General features: G+C 44.5%; 1 protein-coding gene across 4 annotated transcripts in view; it reads left to right on the top strand.

Moving 5' to 3' along the window:
• Positions 1–17,020, top strand: part of LARGE1 (LARGE xylosyl- and glucuronyltransferase 1) — a 522,085-nt gene that overhangs the window by 263,734 nt on the left and 241,331 nt on the right. For all 4 annotated transcript variants that reach the window (XM_036093490.2, XM_036093487.2, XM_036093489.2 and 1 more), the window contains exon 5: positions 4,635–4,758. In XM_036093490.2, the coding sequence (XP_035949383.1) occupies positions 4,635–4,758 (124 nt within the window). The remainder of the gene's footprint in view (positions 1–4,634; positions 4,759–17,020) is intronic.

Raw genomic sequence — 17,020 nt, 5'->3', positions numbered from 1 at the left:
TTTCAGGAGGTTTCCACCCTCACAACCTAATCACTGCCAAAGGCCCCACTTCCTGATACCATCAGCTTAGGGGTTAGGATTTGACCTATGAGATTGAGGGGGCAGGGCACACACATTCACACCATACCAGTGGTTAGCATACAGTAAGATCTTACACACCAGGCACTTTATATCATTTAATCCGTACAATGCAACATTGTTTACTTACTGTTAATGTTCCTGATTTGGAGATCAATAAATTGAGGCCTTGAAAGATGAATTAACTGCTTATGGTCACTCAGTCAGTACTTGATGAACCAGGGCTCCAACCCAGACGTTCTGGAGCAGAGCCCCGAGCTCTGTACCGTTGGTGCCGACCACGCCATTGACTGTCGTTACCTTCTCACCGTAGGGTTAACGGGGACCTAGAAGGAGGGACTTTGGCCGCCTTTTCCTATTGAACAAGTGTTTGTTGAGCACCTGTCATGTGCCAGGCTCTCCTCTGGGCACTAGGGATGGAGATGAAAACATGGTTTCTGTCCTCAGAGACCTCACAGTAGAGACAAGGAGCCACATGTTTGAAAACATATCGCAGTGTCATGCTAGAAATGGTGGGCAGGTTTGGGGGCGCCTGGGTGGCTCAGTCGGTTGAGGGTCACACTGGATCTCAGCTCAGGTCTTGATCTCAGGGTTGTGAGTTCAAGCCCCACATTGAGCTCCATGCTGGGTGTGGAGCCTACTTAAAAAAAAAAGAAGAAAAGAAATGGTAGGCATGTTTCTCTTTCTTTTTCTTCTTTTAAGATTTTATTTATTTATTTGACAGAGAGAGAGCACAACAGGGGGAGAGGCAGAGGCAGAGGGAGGAGCAGGCTTCCTGCTGAGCAGGAAGCCCGACGTGGGGCTCGATCCCAGGGATCATGATCTGAGCCGAAGGCAGACCCATTAGGCATGTTTTTCATAGGAAATACCAAGTTAGCAGGAAAAAGGGGCCAGGATGAGCTCAGAGAAGGTGTCCGGGAGGAGCTGACTTGCAAAGGGAGTCTGAAGGATGAACAGGAATTCACGGGACCTCTAAGTAGGGGGTGAGTATCCCCTGGAGAGCAAGCAGCACATGAAGACAGAGACACGTGGGCAGCATGATTGTGTTGGAACAAATCTACGTAGCTTGATCTCTTTGGTATTGTCACTCTGTGTCTAAAATTATGCCATTCCTCCATTGTGGATAGAAATGCAAATTGACAATTATATCCATTCTCAATGCATAAGACTCCATTGGGGCTCCTGTGGGAGGGGGGATGGTTGTACCAACACCAACAGACAGATGAGTGGGCCGTCTGTCTTCCCAGGGACTCTGACTAGCTGCCTCTCACTTAGCCTTCAGGTAAGTCATTGGCTGATAAATATACGACCACCAATCATCACTCAGGCCAACTGGTAGCTTCTTGCAGGGAAGCTTCTAATAGGGCTTCCAAGGAATGCTATAGGGCACATATGCCCCTTCTCCTTGAATATAGATAGTTAATGGGAGAATTTGCAGTGTTCAGGCATTGGGTCCCATAGAGAAATTCTGCAGTCCTGATTGTGTCTTCTATTCATTTATTCTGTTTCTCACCCTGAGCACCTGTCATGTATATGGCAGGTTAGCCTTGGATGCTAATTGCCTTCAGGTCTAAACTCATCCATTCAGCTCCACCAGGCTTAGCCACCCTTACCTTAAACTTGGTGCGTCCAGTCCCAAACACCTCATCTTCCTCCAACGTGCCTTTCCTCTTGTATCCCCTGTCCTGAAGACATCACCACCAACCCAGGAACCTCAGTGTCCCCTTCTGCTTCTTCCACTTCATTTCCCCCCTTATCTAAGATCTCTTTTCCTAAAATCCCTCTAGATTCAACTTCCTTGCTGCTCTTCCTCAGACATGGCCTCAAATCAGATCCTCATTTCACATTCCCCTAGTCTCATCTTCTACATGACGCGTGAACCTCCATTCCCCTTATCTGTCCACTGTCCATCACTCATCCATCCATTCGGTCCATTTATTGAACTCCTGCATTCTAGGCACAGAGGTAGATTATGAGGTGATATATTTGAACATGACTGGCATGATCCTTGACCTCCCCGAGCTCACAGTCATGTGGGGATCTAGACAGGTCAACAAACGATCAAAACCTAAAGGTGGGTACATGGTACTTAGATGACTCTCTGTTAGGAAGGGCCCCTGAGCCAGGCATGGGTAGTCAGGAAAGGACTCTAGGAGAAAACGATGGCAGATCTCAGAACTGAAGGCTGAATAAGAGATAAATACTGGCTGCGGAGTGTGAAGGGTAGGAGAAGAGGGGCCAGACCATGAGATTTGTGAGGTCAGCAATGGTTATCTTACCTTGTCCCCAGCATCCTGCTCATCTCCCAGCAAGTAATAGGTGCTCAGTAAGTATTTATCAAATGAGCAAATGCAAAGTTTCTTACAGAGCAAATTGAAGATGCAAAGTCTCAGGTGAAGAAAGGGCATAGGAAACTGAGAGAGGGTCTGTGTATCTAGAACAGGTCTGGGGAGAGTCTCAGGAGACCAGAAGCTAAGAGATGGGTCACATTGCTCCCCACGCCTCGCTGGTGAAGTCGGTTCTGTTTACTTGGGTGTTCACTGCTTCCTGCACTCTCTCCTCTCTCCTCCTCTGCTCTGACCCTCGAGTCCCAGCTAACCACTTCTCCCCACACGCTCCTGGCATGCCCTGGGCTCTGGCTGTAGTCTCCTGTTCCTCTCCTTGGATGGTGTCCCCTCTCCCTTTGCTTCCCATCAAATTCCTTTATCTTTTAGGGCACAGCTTCCCCAGCTCTTCGACATTCTCCTGACCCAGTCAGAATTAGCCTTTTTTTCCCTTTACTCCCAAAGAACGTTGTGTTGTGTTGTGGTTGTTAGCAATGTTATGGTCCACCTTGTGTTTATATTACATTGTGGATCCTCTGTCCCTCTTAGGATTGTGAGCTCCTTGAGGTCATGGGAACCAGGGCATTTTCATCTTTAGATTTCCTAGAGGTTCTCATTTGTGGTAATACAGTTGATGCTATTATTTCTGCTAGCTCTGTAGTATTTATGATAGTAGAAGGCGTATCTGCTGTTTATGGTCCTGTGTTTATTTTTGATATGCATTATGTATTACACTTATCTAATTGACACAATAGCCTGATAAGGAGATTTTTCTGAACATTTTACAGAACGAAGTGGCAGCAGTGCAGAGGGAGAAGTGACATGCCCCAAATCCCCACTAATAAATGCCACAACTGGGATTTGAATCCATTTCCATTTGATTCCAGAAGCTTTGCCCTTGTGTGATGCTGCTTTGTATTTTGGGGGCTCCCCCAGTAATGGCTGGTTGAGGGGAACAAATAAAAGCTGTAGGAATATTAAAAGTGAGGGTAAGCTGGTATTCAGTGATGGGGGCTCCCCATGATGCCATCTTGGGTGCCTGAGTTTCTTTTGGGAGAAGAACAAGCAGAAAACAGAACTCTGTACCATGCAGTGGGAGAAGTATCTTGTCTGTTGCATTCAGCTGGTCTGAAGACTTTATTCTCTGTCCATCTGCTCCTGAAACTAATGCCCAAATGTCTAGGTGGTAGAAATAAAGGTTGGCCAAATTGTTGCATAGGCTCTGCTTAAGGTTTTTAGAGACACAAATACACTAGCAACAGGCATGGCGGTTTGCTTGGAGTGTTACCAACAGGAACAGGGACCCTGTCCGACAACAGGCATGGCGCTTGGCTTGGATGGAGTGTTACCAACAGGAACAGGGACCCTGTCTGACAACAGGCATGGCGGTTGGCTTGGATGGAGTGTTACCAACAGGAACAGGGACCCTGTCTGACAACAGGCATGGCGCTTGGCTTGGAATGTTACCAACAGGAACAGGGACCCTGTCCGACAACAGGCATGGTGGTTGGCTTGGAGTGTTACCAACAGGAACAGGGACCCTGTCTGACAACAGGCATGGCGCTTGGCTTGGAGTGTTACCAACAGGAACAGGGACCCTGTCTGACAACAGGCATGGCGGTTGGCTTGGATGGAGTGTTACCAACAGGAACAGGGACCCTGTCCGACAACAGGCATGGTGGTTGGCTTGGATGGAGTGTTACCAAGAGGAACAGGGACCCTGTCTGACAACAGGCATGGCGGTTGGCTTGGAGTGTTACCAACAGGAACAGGGACCCTGTCTGACAACAGGCATGGCGGTTGGCTTGGATGGAGTGTTACCAACAGGAACAGGGACCCTGTCTGACAACAGGCATGGCGCTTGGCTTGGATGGAGTGTTACCAACAGGAACAGGGACCCTGTCTGACAACAGGCATGGCGCTTGGCTTGGAGTGTTACCAACAGGAACAGGGACCCTGTCTGACAACAGGCATGGCGGTTGGCTTGGATGGAGTGTTACCAACAGGAACAGGGACCCTGTCTGAAATCCTAAGGTGGGGTGAGATGCCTCCTCTCCTTTGCAGCTCTGGCATCCTGGTTACCAGCAAGCATTGGGTTGGTAATGCACCTGACTTCCTTTCCCAGCTGCTGTTAGAAACTGACTACGTGTTACAAATTGGTAAGAATGTAGATTTGTGGCTGGAACTCCCTTCCTTGTCCCTCCTGACTCCTCTTCCCCCCACTTCTCACAGGCGGAACCCCCTGCACTTCCACCTCATCGCCGACTCCATCGCAGAGCAGATCCTGGCGACGCTCTTCCAGACCTGGATGGTGCCCGCTGTGCGTGTGGACTTCTACAATGCAGATGAGCTCAAGGTACGGGCGGTGGGGGAGAGAGGTGCCTCCCTGAGCTCCTCATGCTGGATACTTTTCTTGGCTGTGGTCTTGTAGACTGGCAGTGGCAGAAATCTCAGCTTTCAACTGGGAATGTCCAGGGTGTAACTGAGGGTGTTTGCCGCCCAGATCTGATTTTACTATGGAAAGCATCAAAGGGGCCACGTCATCAGCACAGAAGGCATGCTGGTCTAGGCGGTTCTGGCCACCAAGGCTTTCTTTAGAGGGGGAGGCCATTGGCCTGGTATGCATCTGAAAGAGGTCTGTGGTGGCTCTTCTAGAGAATTCTGCTACCCAGTGAGCTCAGTGCTGAATTCAGAGTCAGAAGGGGCTGGGTCTTACTTTGTTATATTGTCATTTACTCGTCATAAGATACAATGTAAATAATCTATACCTTTGCTATGTCTGTTTTCTCATCAGTAAAAAGATGATTATCATACCAACCTCATTGGATAATGAATGGGCAAAAGTGAGAGAATATATGTGAATGTGCTTTAAAAGATTATGCTGAATAAATATTAAAAGTTGTGTTGGAGCAGAAGGTTTCACTGAATGAGACTCATTTGGGTCATGCCATTTCCTCGCTTAAAATCCATCCGTAGTGCCATGTTGCCTGGATCAGGATTGAGATTCACGGTCTCAAGAAGTCCTGCTTCTGGTTCTTGACTCTTCTTCCTGTCTCATCTGGGTCCTTCCTGGAATTTCAGCCTGTTACTCAGCCCTAGGGAACCATCTCTGGTCTCTGCTCGCTCTCCTCCACTTGCGCCTTTGCTTATGCTGTTCCTTCTAGCTGACATACCCTTCCACCTACCTTGTTACAACTCCTATTCACCCTGCAGGACTCTGCTATATCAGCACTTCCTCCGAGAACCTTCCCTGACTTCTCTAGGAAAGAGGAGATCTTTGTCTACTGCTTTAGTTTAGAACTTTTTTTAATAGGGGAGGGCGCAGGGAGCACGTCTCACTCTTTTCTCATTTCTGGTGCATAGTTGGTACCCTGTAATGCATGTGGATTTAACAAATGGCTGTTGTTCGAGGAACATGTAACTTTGCAGAAATATTTTGATGCTCTGTCTCCAGTCACCTTGGGAAGGACTAAACACCTAGGCATGAGGCTGATTCTAGCAAATTGCTTGTTCCAAACCTCATAAAGCCATTATCTTTTCATTTCAGAGCCATAACATTGTAAATAGATCACAGAGATGCCGGCCGGAGTTTCTGATTTTCCCGTATTTTAGACTCTGAGGTTGATCGAGATGTTCAGAATTTAGCATTTGGGGATTGTCGTGGTAATTTGTGTGCCATTCCAGTCTATTCTGAGCTAAAATTGATTAACACTCCTAAAAGGGAAAAACAAAATTTAGCAAATTGCTACGCTAATTAAGGTGAAAGCAAGCCTCTCTGTCTCCCAGGGTCTCAGCACCAACACAGTGGGGAAAAGCAACGGGAGGGGAGGCACAGCGCCCGGCATGCAGGATGCTTCTGCGTCCTTCATCACTCTCCTTTTTTGGGCAATCCTGTGTCCTGCCCCTTGCATGCCTGTACCCCCTACTTTTTTAAGAAAACACAGAAGTGGTTCAACAGAACCCCAAGTTCACATCCTGGCTTGCCTTTGAAAAACCATCTGATTTGGGTTCTGAGCCCTGGCTCCATCAGGTGTTTAATGGGTGGCACGCTGACAGCCACCAAGGCAGGGACTAAACAAGTTAACTCCTGTGAAGGCCCAGCAGTGTCTGAAATGCAGCAGGTCTTTGAAAATGCCCTACTCCCCTTTGCAGCCAAGGCAACATAGGATTAAAATGCTCTTGAGGTGCCTGGGTGGCTCAGTTGGTTAAGTGTCTGCCTTTGGCTCAGGTTGTGATCTTGGGGTCCTAGAATTGAGCCCTGCATTGCATCAGGCTCCCCGCTCAGTGGGGAGCATGCTTCTCCCACTCCCTCTACCCCTGCTGTGCGCATGCTCTCTATCTCAAATGAATAAAACCTAAAAAAAAAAATGATCTTGAAATCCACTGACAGTGGGAGACTGAAGGAGTAAGGCACGTAGGGCTATAATCTGCTCCTGGGAACCCTGGGGCTTCCCTGAGGTTAAGGTCTTGGACGACATGGGGGGCAGAGGGACTGGTGCTCTGACTCTCGCATGCCCACTTTCATCCAGGAAGACCAGCTGTTCATTATTTTACATCCTGGACTTTTATCTATTCAAATTAGAGATTCTATGGCTTAAAAAAATAAGAAGAAAAATACAATCAGATGTGTTCTGAAGGATATTGTCTCCAGTGTCCTGTGCTCTAGCTTGACCTTTGCTACTGACCACCCCATTCAAGGTCCCAAACACCTGCATTTTATTTCCCTACCAATGAAACACCCATGTCCCACCATCCTGTGTCCCTTGAGACTCTTGTCAGAATCCTGTAAGGACAATGAGTATGAAAGCATTTTGTAAACACGATGTTGCCATACTTGATGATCACAGTGGTGATGATTTATATAGAATCCAGCTCTGCAAACCCCGAACCACGATCTGTTCGGTCCCTGCAGCTGGAGCGTCTCCGGCTGTAGCAGTGCAATCTGCCTACTTAGCTGCTCCTCCAGAACCAAGAGTTCATCTCTGACGGCCCCCTGTCCCTATCCCCACGTCCTAGCTGCCCTCCATCTCTCCCACCACCATCCTTCTCTAAGCATTTGTGACCTCTCCCCAACACAACAGTTTTTGTCCAGATGAGTCTTTTCCCCTCTGCTCACTCCTCCCCCAGATGGGTTCTCCACCAGCAGGATGAGTTGGCTTTCCCAAAAGCATGCCCAACCATGCCATCCCCTTTCCCGTGCATAAAACCCTCCGTGGTTTCCCCATGCTCCTGTTAGAGACCACAGCCCTGAGTGGCATTTTCTTGCGCTTTCTGGCTCCTGCGTCCCTCGGCTTCATCTCAGGCCCACGTGTACCATTGCTCACGCACTAGGTCCTCACATCTGCTCTGCCCCTCCCCACCCACCAGGGGGCCACTGCAGAGGTTATTCCCGTCGCTTAAACTCTGTTCCCCAGTCGGCCTCCTCTTCCCCATTGCTAGTTAATTCCATGTTCTTTTGCTCTGAGAAACCTTCCCTGCGTTCATTATCTCATAGGGGATCCTTTGTTGTATGTTCTCATAGGATCATGTACCTTTCCTTGGTGACCTCAACGCAGAGTGTGATCTTTCATGCCTTTGTGGAATATGCTGCTAAATGTCCTTCCCTCCCCTAGATCGTCGGCTCCAAAAGGGCCGAGACAGGTCTGCTTTTCATCACCCTTGTATCTTTAATGTCTAGTGTGATGCCTCGCCTATGAAAATATTTGCAAAATGATGATCGACAATAAACTCAGAGCTGGGTCCCTAAGAGTAGTAAAGCCATTAGGAAGGGGTTTCTTGATCGCGGTCAGGCCTCACCACATTCCTGAGGCCCGTTGTGCCTGGGGGCATGGGCGGACAGCCAGGTAGCTGTCTACCAGTGACCCTGCAGGGGCATAAATAAGGCAGCTCCATCTGTGCTACCCTGTGGAACGTCCAAGGAGCAGCCCCGGGACAGGTGTCTTTCCATGAGCGCATTAAAACACCATCCATTCGCTGACGTTAGCAAGGAGGAGGAGCAGGAGCGGAAAGGACTCGTGCTGGGTTGTGCAGTTGCATTCAGCAAGCGTGTCCGTTGGCACCCTCAGCAGACACACACGAGGGCCTCCCCCGATCGGGCGCTGAGAAATCACTTTGTACAGCTGTTGGAAATGGCATTTCTCAGAAACGCTCCTGTGGGCCCCTTGTTATATCTGTTAGTGCTGGAGAATGGACTAAGAGGGAAGAGGAAATTTATGAGGGATGGGTGCATGATTAAAAATGAACTGTGGGAAGTCCGCGGTGGACTGCTATGCTGCTCTCGGTAATGACCAATTAGTGTAGGTTTGCAAATAGCAATTGCTCAGCTTGCTGGTCTCTGTGGCCTATGAAAGCCTCATTGGTCTTCCTGATGTTTACGGGGCCCATTCGTTTCCAGCCTCCAAGTCCCCATATCAACAGGCTGCCAGGACCGAGCAGGTCTGTAGCTCCTGCCAACAGAGGAGAGAGGTGCAGGAGGGGGCGCGGGAGGGGGGACTTCTTTCCGTGGGGAGCTTTGTGGATGGCGGCATGCCGCCACTCGGACCTTCATCTCACAGATAATTTATAAATTGAAGCATGGAGTTGAAGAGTATTTGCCTAAGATCAGGCAACTAATAAATGCCAGGGCTGCTGTTTAACTTTTCCCTCTCCAATGAAAGGCCGTGAGATACGGGATTGTATAATTCAGGAGCCACAGATGTGGAGCAGGTCTGGAGGGAAGGAGAGAGGCATGGGCTGCGGCCACTGTGGGATGAAACGGCCATTGTTGAGTTGGGCTCGAACTCAGAATTCCTGCTTTCAGGGCCTCTGGACCCCATTAGGCTGCTGTGTAACATTGTTATTTATGGGGCACTTTGTTTCTTGTGTTTTATGTGCTGCTTTTATAGAATGCTCACAAGTCTGTGGAGCGGGTCTGTTATTACCCCCACTCTGTAGATAAGGAGCCTGAGGCGTAGGGAGGTTAGTTAGGCCCAAGTCATGTATATAACTCGTACACGGCAGGGCCAGGATTAAAACCCAGAACTACCTGACTTCATAATCCGTGCTCTCCTATGTTAGATTTCCTTCTCTGTGGCCTGCTTTTATTTATTTATTTTTTAAGATTTATTTATTTGAGAGAGCGTGCAAGCTTGAGCAAGGGGAGGGGCAGAGGGAGAGAGAGAATCTCAAGCTGACTCCCCACTGAGCATGGAGTCTGATGCAGGGCTCGATCCCAGAACCCCAAGATCGTGACCGGAGCCAAAACCAAGAGTCGGCCGCATAACCGATTGAGGTGCCCCTCTGGCCTGCTTTCCAGCTGGGACCCCGTAATTGTGTCTAGACAAGGGTCCTCTAAGCTCTTGGTGGTGGTTTTTTTTTCCTGCTTGTTGCTGAAGAACAAATGCGTTAAGCATGATCCCTGCATTCAAGACCTACTGGGGATGGAGCTTCCTGCTGTAGATAAAAGGACACCGTAGTCACACTGCTGCTGGGGTTCGGGACAGCCCCATCACTTCTCCCCGAGGGTCGTTTTCCAAATGAAACAGTCACTCTCTGGACAGTTTGCCTTAAATCAGCAACATGTATCTTGTCAGTTTTCAGACAAGACCCTGCATACCGACCAGCGTTTGATCTTGCCCCAGTTGGCCCAGAAAGTCACCCCCATGCCATCAGCTGGGGTGAGGATGATCCCGAGCCTGCAATGGGAAGCTGCTGGGGCAGGGGCTGTTTCATGATTCACCTGTCCAGCTGGGGGTCCTAATTTATCTTCTTTTCTCTTAGACCTGATGCCTGCTCGTTACCAACATCAGAAAGGTTATGAAGTGAGATTCAGGGCTATGGCTACAGAAAATACTAATGGCTGACTCGGAAAAATTGGCTTCCCACTCCTACTCCGTTGCCTTTGTGCTGGTCTTTGTGGAGTATAGCAGAAGCTCTCTTTAGATAACTGCCATCCTACAGCACCCTGCTGTCCTTTGGGAGACATACTTCCATTGTTCCTCTCATTAGGGGGCTGGGTAAACTGCTACCTACCCTATCTGTTTCCCAGGAAAATGTGCTTCCTATAAATGGTAGCCATTTTCAGTTAGGAGGGACTGATGCAAACAGAAGTCCTAGGATTTCAGGGTTTGAGGGAAGCCCTATAAAAAGAGCTGTCTTTGGACTGATGAGGCCTAGGGGGGGTTAAGAATTGTCCAGGATCTCACATGTGATTCTTTCCAACACACTCCTCTTCCCAGAATTGGGTCTGGGTGTTTGTATTGTGGGGCCTGGGCTGTAGTTCAAAGGCACCACACTTGATGGTGGTTGAACTTCATGTACAGTCACCAAATACCCCCATGGGGCTGGAGCAGGTTCAAGTTAGGCTTGGCCTGCAGAGGAAGGAGAGGAGTCCTGGGACTTGTCTCACGGAGGACATGATCTGCTCTAAGATGCCCAGCAGAAGAGTGAGAAGCGAGGTGAAGTAGGTGTGACCTTTGGAATTGCCTTGTGCAGCTTCACTAATAATACGTAATATTGAGGGTAACACACATTGCTTAATTGTCTTTTTAAAAGTGTTACCTCTAGCCCCTCTTTACTGGTGAAGATTAAATGCAGTAAATGAGGTCTCATAATGGAAAGCACATGGTGTTTGGCACATAGTGGGCAGTCACAAATTCTGTGTTTATTCCTTCTTTTCCTAGATTTGAAAATTAATCTCTTAAATCTTCGCTCTTGTTCCTTCTCTCTTTTTGGGTCTCATGTTATATAGGAGGGCTGACTGGGGTTAAATATTATGTCCGGGTCTGGAAAAGTTACTATTCTCCCACTCCTCATTGTTTTTCTTGGGCCCTGGATTATGCATGTGGTTTGTGAATATGAGGGCTGGTTCTCAAAGGCCAGCAATGCACCTCTGGCCTTTGCCATAGGCTCTACTCTCTTGGATAACAAGGGTGAGATCATAGAATGGGCATGGATGAGTGAAATGCATCTGAAAACATATTTAGAAGGCTGGTCATTGGCTTTTAAGTACCACACATGGAAAATTATAAGCAACCAACAGAAAATTGTTATCTGCATTAGAAAAGAATCTTTCCTGTGTCAGTTGTACAATTCACTTTATACACAGGCAAATATTTCTTTGTATAATGGAGTGTCCTAATGAATGGGCCCTGTCTCCTTTTGAGAATCGTAGAATCTTAATTAGGAAGGAACTTGGCATTCATTTGGCATAACCTTCCACTTTCTTCTGTAATATTCTATATAAATGGTCATTAATCTTTTGCTTTTGAATACTTGCAGAGATAAGAGACCATTACCTCCCACAGGACCATGTTCCATATTTAGAAACTCTATTAGAAATATTCGCCTTGTGCTATACTGAAATCTTTTATCTTTTTGATTCCCCCATTGGTCCTGAGCATTAATAAAGACCAAATGCAAGTGTATATATCATTGTCTGTTAACTCATGTGCCTTCCCCACTAGACTGTGAGAACCAGGAGGGCAAGACCTGTAACTTTTATCTCTATGCCCAGCTCTTAGGACAAAACCTGGTCAGAAGTGGCTCCAGGAAATGCATGGATTCTATGCCATGGGGCTGTAGACTGAGTCAGCCGTCTGCTTGGGGACCAGCAGATCCACTGAGTCCTCTGCTCTTCTCCATTCTTTCAACCATAGCCCAAATGGCAGTGCTTGGAATGTAGCTGACACTTAAATTTATCTTGTGACGTTTCTGTGTAATACATGGTTTCCACGTTGTTGCCTTCCTTGAATGTGCTCATGTCCATCGCTGTCTCCTCCACTGTTCTCTGTGGGCCTTCAGAATACAACAGGTGTGTCAGATCTACGTACCTGACGTGCCCCATCAGGAGCTGTAATTGGCCTGGGCTCAGAGGCTTAAACACATTGAAAGCAATTAAGTGTCTCCTGATCTACCTTTTCCCCATCGTGAATGTTGAGCCCTTTCCATTTTCATGGCTGTGGCCTTCTTGTTCGGAGTTCATTCCCCTTGATAAAGAAGGAAGTGCTTTCGTGTACCTTATTTCACTGTGTCCTCAAGAATCCCATGCTGTGGAAACAGCACCCGTTTTCCTGTGTTAATAAGGAATTTACCAAAGGACAGAGAAGAATGCTGCTAATCGGAAGTAGAAGTGAAACCAAAACCTACTTCTTTTGGCCTTTAATGCAGTGCTTTCTCTTGTACCAAAAGACTGTAGCTATCCACAACTTGAGTTAAAAACCAACATCAGTGATTTAAAAATGTGGTTACAGTGATGGATTTTGAAATCTAAGCTTGACCAAAAAAAAAAAAAAAAGACCAGAGGTATTTGATGGGTGAACAGGATGGGCAGAGTGAACTGGGAATTAGGAGGTTAGGATATTTTCCCAGTGAGAATAGGAGCCTTTGTCCAAATGTTTTGAAAGGTTGAAAGGCTGGATTTGGTGAGTGAAATGTTAGAGCTCCAGTGTTTTAGATGAGGTATATTTTTTGACATGTTACCCTGGGATGGAGTGACAGAAGTGGTGGGGTGAAAATGGAAGGAAAATTAGGAGCTCCTGGCACTTTAAGGTGAGTGTGTTGGGTGGTCCATCCATAGGATGATGAAACCCAAGAAAAATTCTCAAGAGGCGAGAAGAACTCTGCATGCAAATCAAAAGGAGCCCCTACAGTCCAGACTAAATGGGCGATAAGTTGCCCACATCAGGGGATACCCTAGAAACATATTTGAGTTATGAGGATTAAAAAAAATCCCTCCTTTAAGAATAATAACTCTCATTAATAAGAATTGATTATGTGCCAACATAATAGCTTTACATGCATAATATTATTTTATCCCCACAGTAAGCCTTGAGGTTAGTATAATTGTTTTCACCCATTTCCAGGTGAGGAAATGGAATCTTAGAAAAGAGACTCGTTGAAATTATTCAGCCTTGTGAACCAGAATATGACACTAAGTAGTCTGGCTCTTGAGCTGCACCGTCCGATAGAAATAGTGACGTATCAGTGGTATCATTTCGCGTTTTTCTACTGGTCACGTTTCCAAAGGCAAAATGAGACAAGTGAAAGGAATTTTAATAATATAGCATTTTATGTAAGCCTGTGTATCCAAAACATTATCATTTCAACAGGATCAGTATTTTAAAAATTACTAAGGAGATATTTTATATACTTTTTTTCATACTGTCTTCAGTAGTCAGTGTATATTTCACACATCTCAACTTGGACGGGCTGCATTTCAAGGGCTCAGTGGCCACGTAGGATTGGTGGCTATGGAGTGGAACTTGATTTCTGAAGCTCCGCCATGATGCGAGGGCAGAGGGTGGAGAGACACATATCTTTGAAGAATAAAAATTCTGCCTGAGCCTTTTTGCTGTAATGATAGATGTCCTTAAGAAAATGTCTACAGCCCTTTTTGAGCAGAGACCTCAGAATATCAGCCACGTTTTCTCGTGTATAAAGAGAGCAGAAAATGATATTCTATGCAAGAACTCACAAAATACACCAGTGTATACTTCTTGAAGAAAGTATCATCAGTAATTTGCCAGCCAACCAAAAAAAGTAATCAAAATGAATATTCAGGAATGATGAGAAGGTCTTGTTTTAGAGGAGGAGCAGTATATACTAAAAGAAGTTACACATGGAATGATGTGTAAATAATTGTTTTAAGTCAGTTGTGAAGATAAATGCAGATGCCGTTCTTAAAAACCTACACAAATAACCAAATAGTTTTCTTGTTTGTTGTTGTTGCCACTTTACCCATTTTGCCCACCCTGCACCTCTGGCAACCATCCAGCCCTTCTCTGTATCTGTGAGCTGGGTGGTGTGGGGGTGCAGGTTGTTTCTTTGTTTTGTTTTGGTTTGGGGTTTTTTTTTTTTCCTAAGCTTCCCATGTAAGTGAGATTATATGTATTTCTTTTTTCGGTCTTATTTCACTTATCATAATGCCCTCAAGGGCCATCCATGTTGTCACAGTGGTCAGACCTCCTTCTTTTTTATGGTTGTATAGTATTCTTTTTCCATTTGCCATCAGTGGACACTTAGGTTGCTTCCATCTCTTGACTATTGGAAATGATGCAGCACTGAATGTTGGAGTGCTGATCAGTCATTTAAAACCAATTGGAAAGTGCGTGTTGGATTTAAAGGTGCTAAGTTTCTTGTGTTTTGTATAACTCAGGTAGAATTCTGGAACTCCACTCTGATCATCAGGGGGAAAGAAAAAGTAGGATGTTTCTGCAAAACTCAAAGGTGACCATGAGTAAAATTATAAATAGAATTAAAACTAAGTTATTGGAGATGAATATTGCAAGTGAAACAAAGTCTGTATGAAATAGGTAGGGAGCAAAAACAAAATGAGAGAGAAAAAAAATAATGATGCTGGAACATTAGGTATACATTTTGGGGGAAAATGACCCTTGACCCTCTTTGTAACCATATGGAAAAATTAGCTTAAAATGAATCTTACACCTAAATATAAGAACTAAAACAATAGAACTGGTAGAAGAAAACAGAGGAGAAAATCTTAGTGACTTTAGGTTAGGCAAAGATTTCTCAAGTAGGATATGAAAAGCACAGACTAAAAGAGAAAAAAATACTAATAAATTGGACTTCATCTAAACTGATAGTTTTTGTTGTTCCGAGACATTAATAAGAAAATGACAAGCCACAGACTCAGAGAGAATATTTGCAAAGCATATGTCTGGTAAAATATTTGTATCTGGAATATGCAGAGAACTCTTAGAACAGTAACAAGAAGACAAATGACTCAATTTAAAAATGGGCAACAGATGTTAAGAGACACATCAGTAAAGAAGACAAGGATAACCAGTAAATCCCTGCAAAAGTGCTCAACATCATTAGTCATCAGGGAAATTCAAATTAAGGTCATCAAGAAGTTCTACTTCACACCTACTACAATGGCCAAGATTTAAAAAAACTGACAATGCAGGGTGTTGGTGAGAACAACCAGCTTCTGTTGGTGGGACAGCCAGCACTGTTGTACATTAGTAGACATGTAAAACGGTACATCCACTTTGTAAAACAGTTTGTCAGTTTCTTAAGCAGTTAAACAGACTCATGGTATGGCCCACCAGTACCACTCCTAGGTATTCACGCAAGAGAAATAAAAACATGCACACGCAAAAATTGGTATGTGAATCTTCATGGCATCTTTATTCACAGAATGCAAATGTCCATCAATAAGAGAAAACAGTTCTGGTATATCCATTTAATGGAATGCTGTTCAGCAGTGAATATGATATATACAACAGTATCAGTGAATCTCAAAAAGCCAGACGCAAAGGACTGCATATTTTACATTTATACAAAATTCTTGAAAGCAAGATAGGAGGTACCAAGGGCCAAAGAATGGGGCGGAGGGTATCACCTGAAAAGGGGTGTGAGGGAAATGGGGGGGGAGGGTGATACAATTGTTATATGAAGTAATTGCGTGGTGGTTGCAGACTGTATATATTTGTTGAATTGTTCATTTAAAAGGGGTGTTTGTGATACATGTAATTTTTTTCTCAAAGCTGAAAAATAATGCATAAAAATACTATTCCAGAAGCAAAACCAACATCACTTATTTTAACAAATATACATGCTTTAAACTTCTGTTATTGGAAAAAACCCTGATGCTTGATTAAGTAGCAGTATCTTAACTGTATGCTTACCATCTTCAAGAAATATATCTAAAATTATAAAATTAAAAAATAAATTTATATATAGGATGTCTCAGACATATGAAGAAAAAGAAGGTACAGATTTAAATTTCAGATTATCTCAAATATAAAATATGTTTAATTGAAATTAGCAATTTCGAATTGACAAGTGTGATATTCATAAGAGGAAATAGCCAAGCTGTTTTCTAAATAGAAAGCTTTCAAATATATAAAGCAAAAACTGATAGAAATATAGGATATATTGGTAGAGTTTCAGCCACTAAAAAGGCAAATCATATTGTTAATGACAAAGATAGTTTTAAGATATAATCATTATGAGTAGATATGAAAGCTCATATCCATAAAATGGAATAAAATTGGATTTTTCATGTGTTTATGAAAAAATTACATAAATTGAGAGCACAAGAAAACCTCATTAAATTCCAAATGTAAAAATTATACAGACCCCATTCTTGGTTGCAATGAAGTAATATTACATCAGAAACTTTCAAATGGGAGATTCAACATACCTGGAAATTAGGGGAAGGTGAAGAATTTTTCTAAATGCTTATTTAATCCAAAAGGAAGTAAAACTAAAAATTATAGCCTATTTTGAAAACCACAAAAGAGGAATATTTCATAGTAAAGCTTATGGAATGTGCTCAAAGCTGTCATTGGAGATGTTTTAATAGCCTACAAGTGCCTTCATTATTCAAACATAAGGATGATGATAAATGCACCTCACATTACATTTGATAATTTAAACAAGAATAATGGTATGGACCTAAGGAAAGCAGAAGGAAAATAAAGTTAATAGCAGAAGGCTGTGAAATAAGAAAAGTAAAATGCAAAACTAGAATTAAATTTTTGAAAGCTGGATCTGTGTATGAGAAAATGGTAGTCCTCTGGCCAATTTAGGAATGAGCAATGGAGAAAATATTAAGCTAAACACTGAATAAGATGGTTGACAACAATATACATAGAAAATAGTAGTAAAATAAC

This window comes from Halichoerus grypus, chromosome 6 (genome assembly GCF_964656455.1).
Source record: "Halichoerus grypus chromosome 6, mHalGry1.hap1.1, whole genome shotgun sequence".
NCBI classification, from domain to species: Eukaryota; Metazoa; Chordata; class Mammalia; order Carnivora; family Phocidae; genus Halichoerus; species Halichoerus grypus.
Note: the sequence above shows the minus strand (reverse complement) of the source record. Positions and strands in the feature narration are given on the sequence as shown.